The sequence below is a fragment of the Tachyglossus aculeatus genome, chromosome 14 (genome assembly GCF_015852505.1).
Source record: "Tachyglossus aculeatus isolate mTacAcu1 chromosome 14, mTacAcu1.pri, whole genome shotgun sequence".
Lineage (NCBI taxonomy): Eukaryota > Metazoa > Chordata > Mammalia > Monotremata > Tachyglossidae > Tachyglossus > Tachyglossus aculeatus.
Window position 1 is genome coordinate 4629545 of NC_052079.1, and position 20879 is coordinate 4650423.

Consider the following 20879-nt stretch of genomic DNA (forward strand, 5'->3'; position numbering starts at 1 on the left):
AAGCAGGATGGGCTGATCAGTACTTTTGTAGGCTGATGTTTAAAGGGAACAGATGGGAAGACTGCAAGTCCACCAGTTGGGAATGCCCCTTTAAAGCAACAGCTAGCTGCTTTCTTGAAACGTTCCTGCTGGGAATGTTTTCCTTGGTGAACCCAGAGCGGTCCTCACCCCTGGGAAACGTTACGGGAGCCTTGAGAGATGGCCCGGGCAAACGTGTGAAGGGCAACTGGGGGCTATTTCAGAATGTCTAAGGCAGCTCCAGACAGATTCCAGAGATTGTGTCTCTCCCAACTTTGTAGGCAGTCTCGCCCCTCCCTCGAGAACTTCTTGTGCCCCTAAGGGGGTGTGGGTTATACCCAAGTTTTGTAGAAGATGTCCCGGAAGATATGGTAGTCTTACTTGTCATTGAAAAGGAGTGTAGTACCGGAGAGATTAGGGAAAAAAAAAAGGCATTCACAGCTGGGACTCAATCAACCTACATGCCATCTGAAACTTTTAAAACTTTCCCGTCTCTGAGAAAAAGCCAAGGCAAAATAATGAAATCTCTGACTGGTGAAGCGGTTTATGTCTGGGGCTTATCCACTGGGTAGAGGCTTGTTTTGGTTCCACCTTGTCCCTCCTAACTTAATGGCACCCTCTGGGAACTGGGTGCTGGCTGACAGGGACTGAGGAAGTCCAGGAAGCAGTGTGGCTTAGTGCAAAGAGCACTGGTCTGGGAATCAGAGGCCCTGAGTTCTTATCCCAAATCAGTCTTGGCTGCTGTGTGACGTTAGGCAAGTCATTTCCCTTCTCTATGCCTCAGTTCCCTCACCTGCAAAACGGGGATTCAATATTGTACTCTCCCAAGCACTTAGTACAGTGCTTTGCACACAGTAAGCACTCAATAAATATGAATGAATACCTTTTCTCCCTCCTACTTTATTCATTCAATCGTATCTATTGAGCGCTAACTGTGTGCAGAGCACTGTACTAAGAACTTAAGTGCTTTAGCTGTGAGTCCCATATGGGACCTCTGCCGAGGCCGGCAACCTCTTCCCCCAGTCATAAGTCCATCCATGAAGGCAGGATGGGGCTAAGCAAAGATTCTTTAGAGGGCTGCCCAGCTTTCCAGCCCTATCATTTTTTCATTTCCTCTCAGCTCCAAGCCCAGGCAGACCTATGGCAGCATATCATCTGCTCAGTGAAGTCGGGCATTGCACAGTTGTTGCTGGCCAGGGTGGACCGGATCAGATTACTATTTTAAATTCCAGTGTCAGTAAGGATGCCGGGATTTAGGGAAAAGTCAATAACAGAAAAGAGTTTGTCATTCACTCCCTGTCCCTCAGAGGAGGGAAAGTGCTGCTGCAGAGGCTATTATGCGCTGACCACCGTGACTGCAGGGTGCCCAAGGTCCAGCTTGGAATTTTTGGTCCATCTGAGCATGTGTGGTCTCTTGGAGGATCGATGTCATGGTTTTGGGCAAAAAAGGCAACTGATCTGGGGGTGCTGGCCCCAGGGCGTCTTCCTGGGGTATTAGGCTATTCCCAGCCACCTTAGGAGGGGTGGAGGGAGCAGATAGATTTCCAGCTCTGACCCTTCCCTGCCATTGGCATCTTTACCCCCACTATCAGGGGGTAAAAATAATAGTAATAATTGTGATATTATTATATCACATTATATCTCAGTTCACCGTCACAGATGAAAGGGAAGGGGGAGCTGCTGGAGGAATTTTGCAGCAGCACCCAGAAGGACAGGGCGGGCCCAAGCAGAGCTCAAGCCTGGGAGTCAGAAGGACCTGGGTTCTAGTCCCGGCTCTGCCACTTGCCCAAGATCACACAGCAGACAAGTCATTTCACTTCTCCATGCCTCAGTTACCTCATCTGTAAAGCGGGGATTGTGACTGTGAGCCCCATGTGGGACAGGGACCATGTCTAACCTGATCAGCTTTTATGTACCCCAATGCTTAGAAGAGTGGCTGGCACGTAGTGAGTGCTTAACAAGTACTATTTTAAAAAAACAAAAAATGCCAGGACCAGAGACTGACAGCAACGAGCATCTGATGACGGCTGCTACGAGTCAGAAGGAGTTGTGGGTTTTTAAGCAACTTCAAACACTCTGCTGTCTTGTGGTGCTGTTGCTTCATAAACAGGGGCAGGCAGGGAGGATGCTCATCCCCTGGACACTAAGAAGAACACAGTCACTTCTGCTATAAGGCAGCAGAAGTAACGTTCTCGAAAACCCTCCGGAGTCGCCTTGGTAGATGGTGCTACATTCGAATGCCACGATGTTGTGCCCTATAGCCTTCAGTCTTGCTATAATGCTGGCATCTAGCGAGTAGCGTAGCTTTCCACTCAAGAACAGTTATTTCTCATCTCGAAAAAGGAGAAAGGTCTGGATTGGATTTCAGACCCAGATTCAGTTGCCAGGCAAGTCGCAGTCTAGGCTGGTACAGCAAGGGTTAACGTGGGGATCGTCAGAGATAACCAGGAAGCGGGGACCTCGAAGCAGAGGAAGGAGAAGAGAACTAATGATCCTGAAGCCGTACTGAGACGCGGCAGGATGGCTGCCAGGGGGAGGGTCAGGGGGACTGAGTTCCTGATTGCCCTTCCGCTGCTGGTTCACCCACTTTAGGATTTTCCAAAAGCAGAGGAAGCAGTGACACCTGCTGGAAAGGCCTGAGGGCCCTTTCACAAGGTACCTGAGCAGAAGGTTTGCCAAACTGGTTTCCTACGAAGCATTCAAGACTAGAAGGGCTTCAAGGCAGGGAGATGACAGCCACCCAAGGCCCAGCAGTGGCCCAGGCCACCCCAGACCAGCAGCAAAGCCACCGGGCAACCGCTGTCGAGGGCAAAGTTCCCCCTCGAGGACAGCAGGGAGAAATGGTGGCATGGGCACTGGCTCCACCATCATCACCATTGACAGCACCCACTAAGGTCCCACATGCAGAGCACTGTAAGTCGTCTGGGGAAACACGAGGAAATAAAAAAGTCACCGTCCCTGCTCTCTTAAACCAAGAGATCTCTCCGGTCCAGGGCCTGAATCCTGCCAGGAATCAGCCCTGCCTGGGGGGAGAGGGGAGGTACCCACTTCACCACCATGGCCTGAGCCAGAATATTACCCTGAGCAGTCCTGGCTCCCTCACCCCAGGCCCAGCTGCTGCCCAGTTGGACAGGCCCAGTCTGAAGCAGACCCTGGGGTCAGCAGTGCTGCCCGCGGGGCTGGGGTTCACCCAGTTCTGGAGCAGGCATGACAATATAACATCAAAATGTTGCCCTGTCTCCCATGGCCCTGCAGCAAGCTCCAATTGGGTCTGGGGGTCTGCCAAAGACTCTGGATCATGGTCCTCCTGATTCTCATTTCTAGCCTCTCCCCTGAGATTTCTGATTTAGGGGATCAATGGCAGAAGGATGGAGAGAGGAATTGAAGAGATTAAAAATCAAGATTTCACCTTGCTTGAGAATGGTCTCAAAGTTTCACAGATGTAGTCAAATTGGCCCTTCCTCCCTCCCCAATCATTCCACACACCTGGAATGTGAAGATCTCTGATTTCACACTGGTCACCAGTACGAGGTCTTCCCCCATACTAACCTGAAACGGTTTCAGAAATGTCTCCTCCATGGCTAGTCTCCCATATTCGGTGAAAAGCTATGAAACAAAACACATGCAATTTCATGTTATAAAGTACTTCCTTTCAGTCCCTCAATTTAATCAATCAGTTATATTTACTGAGTGCTTACTGTGGACAGAGCACTGTTCTAAGCGCTTAAGAGGACTAGACTGTAACAGAATGGTAAACACGTGTCCTGCCCACAACAGGCTTATAGTCAATCCATAATATTTAACGAACACCTACTGTGTGCAGAGTATGGTACTAAATGACTGGACGCATATGACGGAGTTAGCAGACATGATGCCTGCCCTTAAGGAGCTCACAGTTTATATTATTCCCTTTTGCTCAATTTTCTTTAACACCACGTTTTTATAAAATGAGAGTAGATACTTATTTAGGGAGTGGTGGATTTGTTTCAAAGTTAGCCACAGGCCTGGGCACTTTTGATTATTTAAATATACTTTTTGGACTTCCAGGGTAGGAAGTGGACAGGGTCCAAACAATAACACGATAACAATAATATGGCAGAGATGGGCTTAAGCCAGGATTAACTGGGGTGTTTCTTCTTTCAAACCAGGGAGTTAATTCACTGAGTGCCTATCCTTTACAACACTTAGTAGAATGCAATAGAAGTAAGAGAAGCCCTCTCAAGTACCCTCTTACATTTCTCTTCCTTCTCTCCTCTTTTCCATCCTTTTTTTCCTGTTCCCCTTATTGGTATACGCAATTCTTACATGATCTCGCCTAAGAACTCCACCCATGTTTTAGCATTACGGAAAGTATGCCCCCAAAAGTGTTGCAATTATACAAATACGGTATTCTTGATGGCTATACTAAACTGTGATGGCTCAAAAGAAGAAACCAAAAAAACATTTTTACATAAGCAAAAGTAACAGAAAAGACTTGCTGGTTATCTTTCCTGATTTCAACTTTGTTTTTCAATCAAAGTCTACAACCTTGACTAGAATAGGATTAAATTCACCCAGTCCTAGAATAAGAAGGCCGTGTTCTCACAAAACCTTATGTTATCTGTCTGCACTCAGTTCCTTGAGCTTCATAAAAACATTATCCTTTTTTAGGGTTTAAAGAGGGTCTGTGTGGATTTGTGATCAATCAATCCATTAACATATTGTATGTTCACTGTGTGCAGAGCACCGTTTGGGAGAGAACAAAGCAATAGAATAGTAGACACTATCCCTGCCCACAAGGAGCTTTCAGACATACCTGTAAGTGCTGTAGGTCATCTTCCTGGACATTCTGGGACAGGTTGTAGACCTTGATTGAGAAACAAAATTAAAATTGGAAAGATGACAAGCTGTTCCCCCTCATATTTGGCCTTTCTTTCTCCTTTTCTCCATTTGCTGTGGAACCTCTCAGCTGACCCAAACTCCCTATTTTTGCATTTTCTCATTACTTATAGGCCTTAAGAGGGAAGTCAAGAAGAAGCTGTCGATGAACGCCTAGTGGATAAAAGTTTCCTGCAGCACCTCTGCCCCAGCTCTGGCTCTTTTGGAAGGGTTAACAGGAGCACCTGATTTTTCTAAATGAAACATCAGCCCACCAAACGGTTTCACAGACTGCAGCCAATTGTATTCTGGCCCAGTTGGGAACTTCTCGTCTATTTCTTCTTGTGAGCAAAGGTATGGGTTTCAAACTAACCCAACAGATTTCTGGGTGATCATTTACACACCCTCACACACTAGGGGATTCACCCTCCTCACTTACTGTACCACTGCTGGGAGACTGAGTGAGAGGTTTTGGAGATTTTAGAGTGAGTGTGTGTGTGTGTGTGGGGGGGGGGGGGGTGTTTCAAAAATGCTATGGACCAATCAACAATATTTACTGAGTGCAGCACATTGTAATGAGCACTTGGGCAAGTACAAATGAATTAGAATACATGATCCCTGCCATCAAGTAGCTTACAGTCTAGCAGAAAGATATATCTGCATGTTTGAATGTGGCTAGTAAGGCTAGTTGTGTGAGTCCCATAGTTTACTACCCTATCAATCAATCATATTTATTTTGCAAAGCCCTGTACTAAGTGCTTGGAGAGTACAACACAGTTGGTAAATACATTCTCTGCCCATGAGTGAACTCCAGTCTTGCAAGCCCCATGCCACATTTCAAATTTTATTACTTTCTACCTCTTTTAAATCTCATGAAATGGTTTATCCATTCTACCTTGATGCCCACTTCTGTTGCTCTGCCTCCTCCCACTCTGATCCCAGCTCCCTTCAGAAACTTCTTTTCTGTTTGGGTACAACCCTTCAGCAACTGTAACAACAGGAACGACATGTTGTCTTGGTACCTGGATTGAACTGATCATGGTGCTCAGGGCAAATACTGTAGCGGAATCCCTCAGAGTTGACTGGCTATCAAAAGTCCCCTGAGTGTCCATCAATAATACGGCAACCTGCAGACAAAAGAGTGATTGTGATCAACTGTATTGATTATGCACCTAGTGTGTGCAGAACACTGTTCTGAGCACTTGGGAAATATCCCATATGTTTTTACGAGATGCATGGGCTGTCTAAATTATCCATTTCTTAGCTGGAAGAACAACAGGAACAAAACCATCACTGCCATCAGAAGACAGGTGATTAGGCTCGGCCTGGGCTCAAAATCCACCTCATAGTTCGTTCGTTCGCTCTCTCCCTCTCTCTCACACACACATAATAGCACAGTCAACCTGCAGACTATAATATGTAGTGGAGCCCCACACAGAGCTTGTGCAAGGTGATCACCATGTCTGAGCAAATCTTGATTCCTGGAAGTCTTCCCACCCCACTAGACGTTGGGTTGAGAAAGTCCACTACAAAGCTCCTCCTCCACCACTGCCAGCTTGGCCTTGAGTTAAACTGAGTCTCTGAGGATTCCAGCCCAAGCAGAGCCTCTTGGCTGGCTACCTTGTGTCCATGAACCCACCCTAGAAATCACAAGGAGCAGCACGACCAACTCTAACCCAGGTCCAACTGCTGAGTTGAAACCAAGGCTGAAAAGCAGAATCCACTCAGTTTGCTTTTTCGATTTTTGCTTTGCCTAAGGAGTGTGCTTTCCATTCAAGTGGGGCTCTACTGGGGACACTGAAGAAGCTGTCTTTTCTCCTCCAGACTAATGCGGTGTAGTCTAGCCATATTATTATTAATAATAACAATTGTTATTTCAAATAACATTTGATTGACCTTATTTAATTCACTGTATTATTATTAATAATAATAATAATTGCATTTATTTAGCCCTTACATGCCAAAACGCTGTGCTAAGAGCTAGAGTGGATACCAGAGAATCAGATCAGATAGAGCTCTTGTTCTATACAGGGCTCACATTCTAAGAAGTAGGAAGATGCAGACATCTTATTACCAATTTATAAATGAGGAAACTAAGGCCAAGAGAGCTTAAGTGACTTGTCCAAGGTCACACCAGCAGTCCTAGGGTAAGGCTGGGACTAGAATGCTGGTCTTCTTCTATTTAAATACTTCTGCTACATAAGAGATAAATTGCATACCTTTTTACCATTGGGTTTATCGATAAGAAAAATTTCGCTCCATATCTGAATGCCTGTAGTCTCTCGCTCAGATCCACCCCTCCATGAAAATCCAGTCAGTGGTTCGTTGTAATCTCCAACCCAGTCAACAGACTCCTAAGGAGGGGAACAAAACCTTAGATTAAGAACTACATTTTTTTCCTTTTCCAGATTTCCTGAATGGCCCTTTCCAGTTCTCACTACTCCTACAGAGCATCTTCCCGCTGAGAGACGGTAAGTCTCTCGCAGTGGGCTAACTTACAGTGTGAAACTTATGTGGAGGGTAAGTAGCTGCCTGCTTTTGGTAAGGCATATCAATGATATTCCCAAATTTAGAGACTTTCTAAAGTAAAAAGTACCCCGTGGTAGTAACCCAGGGATGGACTAGAAAACTAAAATTCTTCCAGGGCTGCAAAGTTTCCAAATCCGTTCCTAAGATGTCTAGCACTGTTATATGGTATTAAGGCTTTAAAGGTTTAGTAAAAGCTTACTGCGTACCAAGCTCTGGCCTCGATACATGATCAGCCCAAACATCAAATAAATTATGTTGTCTTGGTGAATGCAGTCGCAGTGCTAACAATTCATTTTTGAAAGAGATTTTAGTGCAGATGTCCCAGTATTTGGTGTCAAACTAACTTGCCTAAGCTTCTAAATTATTATTAAAAGTAAAACTGAAGGCAGAATTTGGCCTGAACAAACTGATGCTACTCTTCACCAAACGCAAAATAAAAGTCCATGTTTTTTCTTCTTTTGGCTATTCTTCCAGGCAGGCAAAATGGACACATCACTTTTGTTTGAGCAAAGACATCTATTTTTTAAAAAGAAGTTCAGCCCAGATGCTGTGTAGTGTATAATTCTTAACAAATCTTTAAAGTTAATTTTTTTTCTTATGGTTTAAGATGCACATTTTGCTAAGTGTTTATAGGGAGTTACTGGTATGGCTTTTGTTTGCATTATTTTTCCCCACTTGCAGCAAGCATATTTTGAATGGCAAAAATTTGAAAAGGTAAATATTTTCTTTCACAGCTCTAAGGATCATTTATGACAGCTCTTGATCTATTATGCTTACAGAGGCAGATGTTTATTACGGATGAGCAGTATCACACTTGTTCAAGAGACTTCCAAGGGCAAAAAAGTAAAGAATTATATAATTTTTGTATTAACTGATTGATTTTAGTGGCATAATAGACGTTTTAGTAAGTCTCCTTGCAGGGTTTCACTACGAGAGCCCATTACTTCTGCTCCAAAACAGGACTTCAGTGAAAGGAAGATGGATTGTCAGCCATGAAAGATGGGACAGAGAAGGGGAAGCCCTTGTTAATCATGAGTTCTTAATCTACCCTCTGTCTTCCATTCCTTCTACTCTCCTCTTCACATAGGTTCCCTTTCAGCTGAAGTCCCCTCTGGCCTTTCTGCTTCAGATATCCTGAGCCCCCTGTCTCCACCTCAATTAATCAATGGCATTTATTGGGATCTTGCTACGTGCAGAGCACTGTATTAAGCACTTGTGAGAGTACAAAACAAAAGAATTGGATGATATGTTCCCAGCCCACAAGGAGCATACAATCCAGAGCCAGAGACAAACATTAAAATACATTACGGATAAGTACGTAAATTCTGTGGAGCTGAGGGTGGGTTGAATATCAAGCCATGTTCCTTGTAGTGCTTACATGGCCTTTCCATATAAGGCCAAGGAAATTAGGCCTGGCAGTGTATCATGGAGAGAATAAGTCTGTCTAGTTCATAAACAGAGTAAACCTAAGGCAAAACAACATCCAGAGGGTATAGAGAATCAGCAGCAGCAGAGTTGTATGGGCAGAGAACCCCAAGGCAAGGAGTGGACCCCCCAAAAGCAGTTAGAAGAAGCTGGGTTTGGGAGGAACATAAGAAAGAAAGGATGTACAACACCCATGGTAAGAAACCAAATACCCGCAGCAGAGAAACAAGCAAGGGTTTTTTTGTGCACATTGTGTCACACCTGGCTGTACATGTATCGCAACATGAAGTCCATCAGAAAAGATTTTCCTTTCCTAAACGCTCCAGCCACAGACACCGCAACAACTTCTTTGTCCCTGACGGCCTCTGAGAGAAGAATCCGGTTCAGGGCAGTTTCATCCAGTTCAAAGGAGTGGTCATCTTTGACGATGAGGACCTGAACTGGTCCCGCCTTCTTCACGGGCTCCTCCTCTTCTGAGCTCCACTCGTAGGCCTTTTCTGAAAACCCACCTGTTGAAACAAACAGGAACTGGTAGCCCCATCGCCCCCTGAGATAGCGGGGTTCACACACCCAAATCCCAGATGCCCATCGCAGCAAACACGGTCTCTCCAGGCAGAAGCAAACTCAGAAACGGGGCTTCATCATCAATCGTATTTATTGAGCGCTTACTGTGTGCAGAGCACTGTACTAAGCGCTTGGGAAGTACAAATTGGCAACATATAGAGACAGTCCCTACCCAACAGTGGGCTCACAGTCTAAAAGGGGGAGACAGAGAACAAAACCAAACATACTAACAAAATAAAATAAATAGAATAGATATGTACTAGTAAAATAAATAAATAAAATAAATAGAGTGATAAATATGTACAAACATATATACATATATACAGGTGCTGTGGGGAAGGGAAGGAGGTAAGATGGGGAGGATGGAGAGGGGGACGAGGGGGAGAGGAAGGAAGGGGCTCAGTCTGGGAAGGCCTCCTGGAGGAGGCTTGAGGAGGAAGGGGGAGCAGGAATTAGAGTAGCTGCTTTAGACCCCATTTCAATAGGTGGTCACAGGTTTGAAGGTTCCCTCACCCCACCTCCCCCACCCAGGGGAGGGCTGTTGCCAGTTCTAGCCTACCACTGTCCCCGCGGACCACTGTGTCTTTTGTCACCCAAGAGTATGAAGCAAAGTTTCCTACTTTAACCTGCTTTTGAGGCTGGGGAGACGGGAAGTCTACGAACAGAGAGAAATCATGCCTTGTTAAGGGAGACACCCCACTGCCGCTCTCTGTGCTCTTCAAAAATCCCTCCGAGTTCCACACCCCAAGAGAATAGCTACAAGGCAGGTGGCGGTCCTTGAAAGGAGGTCAGCCATTGAGAACCACGGAGGGGCTGCAGAAAAACTCATAATTGCACCAAACTCAAATCACATATAGCAGTCAGAAACAGGACTTTTATTTAAAACCCATTTGTACCTCCAGGCCTTTATGTGGCATACTTATAAAGACTACTCTATAAAGAAAGGTGATTTTTTTCAGCCCCTTGCTTCAGGTACCAAACAAGTAGACAAGGCTTTCTTTCAACTGCATCTTCAAGGTTTTTTTTTTTTTCTTTTTACAGTATTTGTTAAAGGCCTACTATGTGCCAGGCACTGTACTAAGCGCTGGGGTAAATTCAAGTAAATCAAGTTGGACACAGTCCATGTCCTACATGGGGCTCACAGTCTTCATCCCCATTTTACAGATGAAGGAACTAAGGCACAGAGAGGTTAACTGACTGGCTGAAGGCCACACAGCAGATAAGTGGCCAAGTTAGAATTAGAACCCAGGTTCTTCCTCTTAAGAAGCAGCGTGGCTTAGTGGAAAGAGCCTGGGCTTGGGAGTCGGAGGACATGGGTTCTAATCCTGGCTCTGCCACTTGTCTGCTGTGTGACCTTGGGCAAGTCACTTAACTGCTTTATGACTCAGTTACCTCATCTGTAAAATGGGGATTAAGACTGTGAGCCCCACGTGGTACAACCTGATTTCCTTGTATGTACCCCAGAGCTTAGAACAGTGCTTGGCACATAGTAAGTGCTTAACAAATACCATTATGATTATTATTATTATTATTATTATTATTGTTGTTACCAGGCCCATGCTCAATCCACTAGGCCACACTGCTTTTTGCAATAAGGCAAATGGGAACAGCTTTAGCCCAAGTTATTGATTCTTGTTGAGCTTTCTTATGTCCTAGTAGACGCAGGTAGTTAGCTATGCTGCTTACTAAGTGTTTAATACGTGCTACACACTGGATTAGATTAAAAATATGTAAATTGCACACAACCCCGATCCCACCGGAAGTTCACAATCTAAGAGGAAGGGAGATGAGGGATCTTATCCCCTTTTAATAATGAAGAAACTCAGGCCAAGAGGGATTAAGTGACAACCCTAGTCACACAGCAGCTTTTCTTATCAAGGCAGAAAAAGAAAAGCTAAATTAATGTTCCTACACCTCCAGATCTCCTGCCCCAAGAGGGTCCATGTTCATGCTAAACCTCGAGTTAAGGAAAACTCTCACTGTAACATTCACCATGCCTGACGCTGAGCCTCCTCACACAAGCCATTTCTTCCCAACACCTCACAAGCTGTATCCAAAAAGGTTTGTGTTTTCAGATGAGCATTCCCTGCTTCCCAGGCTCTGATTCGCCAGAGCATCTCTTCCAAACAGTGATCAACTCCCAGGAAATCTTGGGAAATATAGCCCTTCAGTATCCCAGGAAACAGTCTCCTGAAAAGAGTTTCCAGAATGTACTTTTTTTACTCCACAGTCTCCTTTGAGGCCTTCCATTGAGCATTACCGACCGGGATGAGAGAGAGCAAGTGGCATCATACAAACCCTCAATACTAGAACAATCAATTCCTCCACACAAGTCCTTTCTTTTTTATGGTATTTGTTCAGCATTTATTATGTGCCAAGCACTGTACTAAGCGCTGGGGTAGATACAAGCTAAACAGGTTGGATACAATCTTGATCCCCATTTCAGAGATGAAGTAAATGAGGCACAGTAAGTGACTTGCCCCAGGTCACTCAGCAGGCACATGGCGGAGCCAGGATTAAAACCCTGTGGTCTTTCCACTAGGTCATGCTGCTTCTTGGCCCCAAAGTCTCAGGACTGGGGCTCAGAAGGCTCCATCATTGTCTTCCTTAGGGGACTGAATATTTATACATCCCAACTCCCACCACCTGTGCTCCTCAAGAAGTAGAAGGGTAAACTTCACTCTGCTCTACTCTGAACTTCCACTGCTCCGATGTCACTATATATAATAATGATGGTATTTTCTAAGTGTTTACTATGTGCCAAGCACTGTTCTAAGCACTGATAATCAGATTATTAATTGCCAAATGCCAACTATTTTCATTTTTCCTGTCAGCTATTCATTCAATTGTATTTATTGAGCACTTGCTGTGTGTGGAGCATCGCCTTATTGATGGGATTTAAACAAGCATATTAGATCCCACATCTTTTCTTCCCCTTGGAGTCTTACCAGTAGAGGGCAAATTAAATAATAATTAGGTTATCTCTATTTACTAGTTGAAATGTCAGAGGCACTTGGCACTATAAAAACATGTCCGTGGTCCTTCACCACAAGTTGCAAAAAATGTAATCAGTTCTCCACAGTCAGTGCCCTCACAGGCCTGGCTGGAGGTTTCTGATGCAGCCAAAAAAAAATCCAGGGGTTCAGTTTATCACAGGTTGTTGAGAATCTTGCTGAAGCTGCTCTGGATGAGACCACCATCAGTACTATTTACTGAGAGATCTGAAGTGAGCACTTGGGAGAATACAACAGAAGTACCCTCTTCCCTCAGAAGATGCAGCAATCTGATGGCCAGTCCATTTTCCCCGAACAACCCTACCATCCCGAGAACCAGAAACTCTCCAGGGCTCTGGATATGCACGGCAAATACTACCGATCACTAAAAAGCGGGCCTGAAAGCCAAGTGTATGTTGAAATGAGGGCCAAGTCAGACTGTCTGGCAACCCCAGAGGCTCTGGGATATGGCAGAGTAGACTCCACAATGCCAGGGCCTGAGTTTTACAACACAGACACTTGCCACATCGACAAAAGATTTGGTTTCCGAGACATAGGGTCAGAACACTGGCATGGGAGAGCCAGGCCCAAGGTTTAATTTTGGGGTCCCAAGTCAATTCAGTCGTATTTATTGAGCACTTAATGGGTACAAAGCACTCTACTAAGTGCTTGGGAGAGTACAATATAATAAACAGACACATTCCCTGCCTAAAACGTCCCAAATGGCAGACACTCTCCTAACATAAAGGAAAGAACTTTGCCCAGATTCTCACACCACTGTGTGACCTAGATAGTTTAGTCACTGATTTGGAGGTGACAAAAATTGAGCCGTGAGGTTCGGCCCAGAAGCCATTGAATGTCTTGCTTAGGAAACAAACCTCGACTCAGACCAGATTTACCGTCATCTTCGTTAGCGACGTGAGACTGTTGGAAGGAGTGAACTGGTTGTACGCATGCTTGAGATTAAATAGCACTGGTCTGATCCTCACTAGAATATAAGTGTGCAGTGGGGGCCTCAGGTTAAGACCCAGAACTTAGCACAGTGCTTGCCACAAAGAAAATACTTAATAAATACTATCCTCTTCATCAGAGGAGGGATGTAGGGAACTTGGAGATGGCTGAGAGTCCAAGAAGGGTTTACAAGAGTTGGGGAATGAAATCAGTGAGGAGAAGCTAACAGAATTGGGATTACTCCACGTGAAGAGAAGTCTCTTGGAGTTGTTGGAGAATCTTAAGAAGATGAAGTATGCAAAGGATTATTATTCATGAATGCTGAGCACTTTCTCAGGACAGTAACCCGGAAGTCTCCCTCGCTCTTGAAGACCTAATAAAATGAAATGGGTTTCAACCCTACAGGAATTCATTTTAGGCCTAAGAATTCTCTGACCCAGGCACTATGACAACTTCATCTTCTCTAGAGATGTTTGCAGATTCCATCTTCAGTGTGGACATTTTGGCATTACAAATGCCCTATTAATATTGCACTACCTCAAAGGAAAGGAGCCAATAGGCACTGAAATGTAGTACTATGTGGTAAACTAGAAATCTCTAGGTTTTAGAACATCTCCCCCTCTAGACTATAAACTCATTGTGCACAGGAAATGTGTCTGCTAACTGTTGAGCTCTCCCAAGTGTTCAGTACAGTGCTCTGTACACAGTAAGCATTCGATAAAACCCATTGATTGATCGATCGATTTCAATGTTCTGGAGATCCATTTGGGAAAGTCTCCATTTTCTCGCTAGAATTGAGTTCAGAATCCTGCTCTCCAACCATCCAATAAGGATGAGAAAAGTAAATGATGAAATGAGTCATATGGAAAGCCACTGTAAGACAACAAACAAAAAAAGGCACAGCACCTAGGAAACAGTTTCTTGGCAACTGGAGTTAAGAGGACAGCAGCTACTAAGTCTCATTCTAACAGTGTGACAAAGGGAATAAGACGGAAGAAAAATTTGTTTCTGGGGCAGGAGAGACACAAGAAAGACTGAAATATAAAAGTATCAGCCTCCCTAATAAAGGGAGAAATGGAATAATAATAATAATAATAATAATAATAATATTGATGGCATTTATTAAGCACTTACTATGTGCAAAGCACTGTTCTAAGCGCTGGGGAGGTTACAAGGTGATCATGTTGTCCTACAGGGGACTCACAGTCTTAATCCCCATATTACAGATGAGGTAACTGAGGCCCAGAGAAGTGAAGTAACTTGCCCAAAGTCACACAGCTGACAATTGGCAGAGCCGGGGTTCGAACCCATGACCTCTGACTCCAAAGCCCATGCTCTTTCCACTGAGTCACGCTGCTTCTCTAATAAATAAAAAGATGGACGGGAAGAACTTCCAAAAGAGCCCATGGGAAAGATTTAGATGACTGCTGACCATCAGACAGGTGTTGCAGTTTCTGAATCTCAAACGGAAAAGACACCTGACAGCCCACTTTTCCCACCCCAAATTAGTGAGCAGACAGGCTATAAATTGGGCAGTGGATACTCCAAATGGAGAAGGAGATAACGAAGTCCAAGAACAAGCTTATATGCTAAATGATAGCAAGGAAATGCTTGGGCTCAGTGAACTGGAACTGGTTTCATATGTAGTTACTGAGTACATAGTCTTCACCATTCATTCAATCATTCAATCGTATTTATTGAGCGCTTACTGTGTGCAGAGCACTGTACTAAGCACTTGGGAAGTACAAGTTCGCAACATATAGAGACGGTCCCTACCCAACAGCGGGCTCACAGTCTAGAAGGGGGAGACAGAGAACAGAAACAAAACATATTAATCCATCAACTCTGGCTCCATTTCGAGTTGGTCTGTGGTTTGCGAAGTGCACAAAGCCAGATTCACTAGAGAAGGGGGTTTATTTAAGTTAAGTCATGGTGATGTTAAGGTCCCAAGCAATTTGTTTTCTGGGAAGGTGTAAATTGTGTTAACTCACCCTGTAGCTAAAGTCAGCCGTGGGCTGAAGCCCAGATAAAGTTCACCATCAGTGGCAACATCTTTGAACTTGAAGGGCAAATATAAAAAGGTAATGGATCACCAGTGCCCTGCCACTGGGTAGTGCGTCCCAAGGAGGGTAGGTCATGAGGACTCCAATAAAAAACAGCTGGGTCATTGAGATAACCCTGATGGGAAAGTGGAGGATGTAGTGACTCAGGAGATGGGCATCAGCTTTCCAAATTAGGGGTTTGCCCAAACCCTGAAAGACTTGAGAGCTTACTGGGATGATGAATGGCTCTCCACAGCAAAGCCAAGCATGACTGCTCCTAAAGCTCCAGCTTCCTCGCTGAGCCCCAATCTAATCTATCTCACCACCGACCCCTTTCCCACATCCTCCCGCTAGCCTGGAACTCCCTTCCTCTCCTCATATACCAGACCACCATTCCCTCCACCTTCAAAGCAATATTAAGGTCACATTTCATTCAAGAGGCCTCCCCGGATTAGGCCCTCTTTTCCCCAGCTCACTCTCCTTTCTGCATTGTCTATGCACTTGGATCTGCGACCTTTGGACATTTGATATCTGCCCCACTCCCAACCGCACAGCACTTATGTAAATATCTTTATATTACAATCAATCAATCGTATTTATTGAGCGCTTACTGTGTGCAGAGCACTGTACTAAGAGCTTGTGAAGTACAAGTTGGCAACATATAGAGACAGTCCCTACCCAACAGTGGGCTCACAGTCTAGAAGGGGGAGACAGAGAACAAAACCAAACATATTAACAAAATAAAATAAATAGAATAGATATGTACAAGTAAAATAGAGTAATAAATATGTACAAACATATATACATATATACAGGTATTACATACTCTCAATCACTTATTTATTCATATTAATGCCTGTCTCCCCCTCTAGACTATAAACTCATTACGGGCAGGGAACATGTCTGCTAATTCTGTTGTATCGTACTCTCCCAAGCTCTTAGTATAGTGTTCTGCACATAGTACGTGCTCTATAAATACCACTGATTGATTGATTGGTCAGGAAACATTTTCTGAACAAACCGAAACGTGCACAGAAAGAGGTTAGGTGGGTCAACTTCCCTACCAAGGGGAAATTCTCAGTGGCCGAGCCCAGGGAACAAGTATCAAAGTCTTAACTACACGTTCATGATATAGGACATCTTAAGCTTATGGCATTTAGAATGACAAACGATATTTGCCAAGTTAGTAAATTAATACCATTTCAGCCTTATAACACATCAGTTCTAAATTTACTACACCAGCTTCCTTCATGGGAAGCTGAGAAGCAGCATGGTTTAGTGGATAGAGCACATGCCTGAGAGTCAGAAGGACTTGGGCTCTAATCCCGGCTCTGCCATGTCTGCTGTGTGACCTTGGGCAAATCACTTCACATCTCTGGGCCTCAGTTACCTCATCTACAAAATGGGGATTAAGAGTGTGAGCCCTATGTGGGACAGGGACTGTGTCCAACCTGATTAACTTGTATCTACCCCAGTGCTTAGAATGGTGCTTGGAACATAGTAAATGCTTAATACCCTAATTATTATTATTAGTTATGGCACTAGCTCCACAAGTGTGGGTGGCACTTACAGAAGCCATGGGAAAATAGGGAAACCATTTTTTAAAGCCATAATGGTGGGAGGGGAAGAAGAGTTTAAAGAGGATGGAGGGAGTTAACTGATCATCAGGCAGAGTCGCCAGGGTGGTTGACAGGCCCCATTTAAATTCCACTGAAGTACAAGCTCGCTACCCTCTCATGCAACAAGACTGAACAGAAACACATTAATGCAGCTATTATTACAGCACTTATTATCCATTTAATATGTGCCAAACACTGTTATAACTGGGGTAGATAGATACAAATTAATCAAGTTGAACACAGTCCCTGTCCCACATGGGAGTCAAAGTCTGTTAGAGGGACGACTCAATCCCCATTTTACAGATGAAGTAACTGAAGCCTAGAAAAGTTAACTGACTTGCCTAAGGTTACACAGCAAGGATTAGAACCCAGGTCCTCTGACACCCAAGTCCAGGCTCTTTCCACTAGGCCCCGCTGCTTCAGATTACATTATTCATCAGCTGCTGATTTGGGTTCTCAATTTTGGGTAATTTTGGTTAAAAAATATATATATATACGGCCTCCCATTTATATTATTCCTATGAGAAAACCACTTCCAACAAAATAAAGTTTTCAGAAACCATTAGCATTTTAAGTCTGAAGACCACCTAGACTCGGTTTCACTTCTAGTAGCCCTACTTTCCCACAGCCGTTCCAAACTGGAGATCTGGGGAAGATTCTTTATGTGGAAGAGAAGCCACTTATATGGAGTTTTTCACATTGACCCTTTTCCTGACTCTGTCCTGTTATCCCATTGCCTTGAGACACAAAACTCAACCAGAATCTTCTGGTTCTTCAGTGCTCTTGTAAACTAGTCTTGAACAAAGCTCCCGCCACACGTAAATCACTCATGTGAACAAGTCTCCAGGTGATGGGCTGGACTTTCTAATCAGGAATGAGCCTTGTTCTTGAGGCTTCAAGACTAAGAACCTACATGAAATAATAGAACCCGCACAGAGTAATTGTGGTGCTAGCGGCTTTTGCAGTGCCACTCGCATTCTCATCCCTGCCCGTCATGTTCCTACTGGGGGCATGGAGAGCAAGGAGTCAGCAGGTGAGGGATGTAACACGCTTCAGAGTACAAGTGTAGTCTTCGCTCATCTTAGCCAGCAACAGGCAGAACTTGGTCTAAAAACTAGGTCTTCTAATTCCCAGAGCAGCGTTCTTTCCAATATGCCAACGGCAGGGCTTATAGTATTTAGTAGGACCAAAATGGGTGCTAAGCACTGGGAAGACACAAGAAAATCAAACTGGACACAGTCTCCATACGCTAGTCTCATCGCAGATGAACTAAAGAATCTCATCAGGGAAAAGTCTCCTTCCTGACCCTGGGAATGTTCCCACACTGTCCCGACAATGTAAAAATCTCCCGAGGAAGATTCTTGCAACAAGCCTAGGGGGTAGGCCCAAAACAAAATGTACGTGATGCCAGATTTTATGCTCAGAAAGGACCTGGCAGCCCCTGCTGTGTTTGCTGAAGGTAGGGGTGCTGAAGATTATTTTGAAAGGAATTCTCAGGCCTAAAGTATCACTGCAACCACATCCTCTCCTCCAAAAGATGGGGGTGTTCCTCTGTCAATGCTAGATACGACATCCCCCTCCTCCTCTTACATGGCCCTCATCAGGGACCATATGATGATGACGATGGTATTTGTTAAGTGCTTACCATGTGCCAAGCACTGTTCTAAGAGCCGGACATATATGAGGTCTTGTGAGATTCTCTCAGCAATTAGGCCCTACCTCAATCCGGAGAGTGTTGGGGTTCGGGGGAGGGCCCAAGAAAATCTGGAAACCCGGGAATCGCAAAAACAAGACGATTATTGCGGGGGGCGGGTGTCCGTTGCCTGGGAGTTCACCACCAAAGCGAGGACGCAGCCCCATGGCTGGGAATGAAGTGAATAACGGGGTTTTCCCAAGGGCGGGACCCAAACTACCGGAGAGGGAGAGGAGATGGTGATGCCGGAGGGGCTGGGGTTGTAACGGGCTCGTCCTCTCCAGGTCAGGGGGTGAGTGAGTGGGTGGGTGGGGGGTTGGGGGCTGACCCTCCGGGTCCGGGGAGGCAGGGGAGGGGAGGGGAGGGTCGGGGGTCGGGATTCCCGCCTGATCCGGGAAAGGAAAGCGCATCGCCCCCGACCCTCGCGGGCGCGGAGAGATGGGCGAGGAGGGGGAGGAGGAGGGATGCGGGAGTTGGGGGTCTCCCGGCAGGCGGCCCCCTCCCCTTTCGGCTTGGCATGGGGGGCAGAGGGGGCGCCCATTGTTCCCGGGCCCCTCCCCCGGGGAAGGGGGAAGGAGGAGGAAGGAGGAGGAGGAGGAGAAAAAAAGAGGAGGAGGCAGGGAAGGCAGAGAAGAGGGGCGGCGGCAGGAGCCCCTGGTGGACGCGGTGTCTGCCCGCCCCCGGCCCATCCCCGGGCTCCCCCGCCGCCGGGACTGCCAGCACGGACAGCAGGAGGGCCAGGGGCGGGGGGGGGGGGCAGGGGGAGCAGGGGGAACGGGGGGGCAGGAGGGGCAGGGGGAGCAGGGGGAGCAGGAGGGGCAGGGGGAGCAGCAGGGGCAGCAGGAGGGGGGGCGGGGGGCAGGGGGAGGGGGAGCAGGGGGAGGGGGAGCAGGAGGGGCGGCAGGGGGAGCCGAAGGGGGGCGGGGGAGCAGGGGGAGCAGGGGCAGGAGGAGCAGGAAGGGCAGCAGGGGGGGCAGGGAGAGGGGCGTCAGGGGGGCAGGGGGAGCAGGATGGGCCGGAGGGGGAGCAGGAGGAGGAGCAGGAAGGGCAGCAGGGGGAGCAGGGGCAGAAAGGGCAGCAGGGGGGGCAGGGAGAGGGGCGTCAGGGGGGCAGGGGGAGCAGGAGGGGGAGCAGGGGCAGGAGGAGGAGCAGGGGCAGGAGGGGGAGCAGGAAGGGCAGCAGGAGGGGGAGCAGGAGGGGCAGGGGCAGGAGGAGGGGCAGCAGGGGGAGCAGGGGCAGGGCGAGCAGGAAGGGTGGCAGGGGGAGCGGGGGAGCAGGGAGAGGGGCGTCGGGGGGGCAGGGGGAGCAGGAAGGGCAGAAGGAGGGGCAGGGGCAGGAGGAGGAGGGGGAGCAGGGGGAGCAGGAAGGGCAGCAGGAGGGGCAGGAGGAGGAGGAGGTGGCTCAGCAGTGGGAGGAGCCGGGGCGGGTCCCAGCTCCACCGGAGCCCCCGGGAAGCCCTGCCGCAGCTGCTGGACAAATGCGGGGGCGGCGAGGGAGGGCAGGGAGAGGGAGGAGGAGGAGGAGGGGGAGGGCGGGAAGGGCAGGGAGGAGGACGAGGAGGGCGGGAAGGGCAGGGAGGAGGAAGAGGAGGGCGGGAAGGGCAGGGAGGAGGGCGAGGAGGGCGGGAAGGGCAGGGAGGAGGGCGAGGGCGGCGGCTTTGAGGTCCCGGTTGCAGTAGGAGCAGCAGCCCGGAGGGGAGGGGAGGGGAGCGGGTCGGGGGTCCGGGGGCCCGGGGGTCGGGCGGAGGAGGCTCCCCGGGTCCGGAGGGGCGGGGCCCGCTCCGGGAGACCCTGGTTTTCGCTTAGAAGGGCGGGCTGGGCGGGCTGGGGGCTCCGGGCCACCGGCAGCCCGACCCCACCTACCCCAGCTGTTCCTGGCGGCCCTGCGGCTCTTGGCCATGGCGGTAACGGGCCCCCGCTCCGCTCCTCCTCCTCCTCCTCCTCCTCCTCCTCCTCCTCCGGGGCTCGGGGGGCTCCGGGGGGCACGGCCTGGGTGGCGGCGGCGGCGGCGACAGCTCCTCTCTGCCACGGGGGACGTTGCGGCGGAGGCTGCTGATGCTGCGGGAGGGGAGGGGGGGAGGAGAAGGAGAGAGCGGGAGGGGGAGAGGAGGAGAGAGGAGGAGGAGGAAGAGGGGGGAGAGGAAGTGGAGAAAGGGGGACCAAGGGAGGGGAGGACGAGGAGGAGGAGA

The 20879-nt window shown here is 47.5% G+C and overlaps 1 protein-coding gene across 2 annotated transcripts in view; it reads right to left on the bottom strand.

The window, feature by feature from the left end:
• Positions 1–20651, bottom strand: part of ATL1 (atlastin GTPase 1) — a 35479-nt gene extending 14828 nt beyond the window's left edge. For both annotated transcript variants that reach the window (XM_038756012.1, XM_038756011.1), the window contains exons 1-6: positions 20554–20651; positions 9091–9338; positions 7095–7229; positions 5898–6002; positions 4814–4864; positions 3568–3624 (exon numbers count right to left, since the gene is read on the bottom strand). In XM_038756012.1, coding sequence (XP_038611940.1) covers positions 3568–3624; positions 4814–4864; positions 5898–6002; positions 7095–7229; positions 9091–9338; positions 20554–20590 — 633 coding nt within the window. In that variant the 5' untranslated portion in view covers positions 20591–20651. The remainder of the gene's footprint in view (positions 1–3567; positions 3625–4813; positions 4865–5897; positions 6003–7094; positions 7230–9090; positions 9339–20553) is intronic.
• Between the last annotated feature and the right edge of the window lie 228 nt (positions 20652–20879).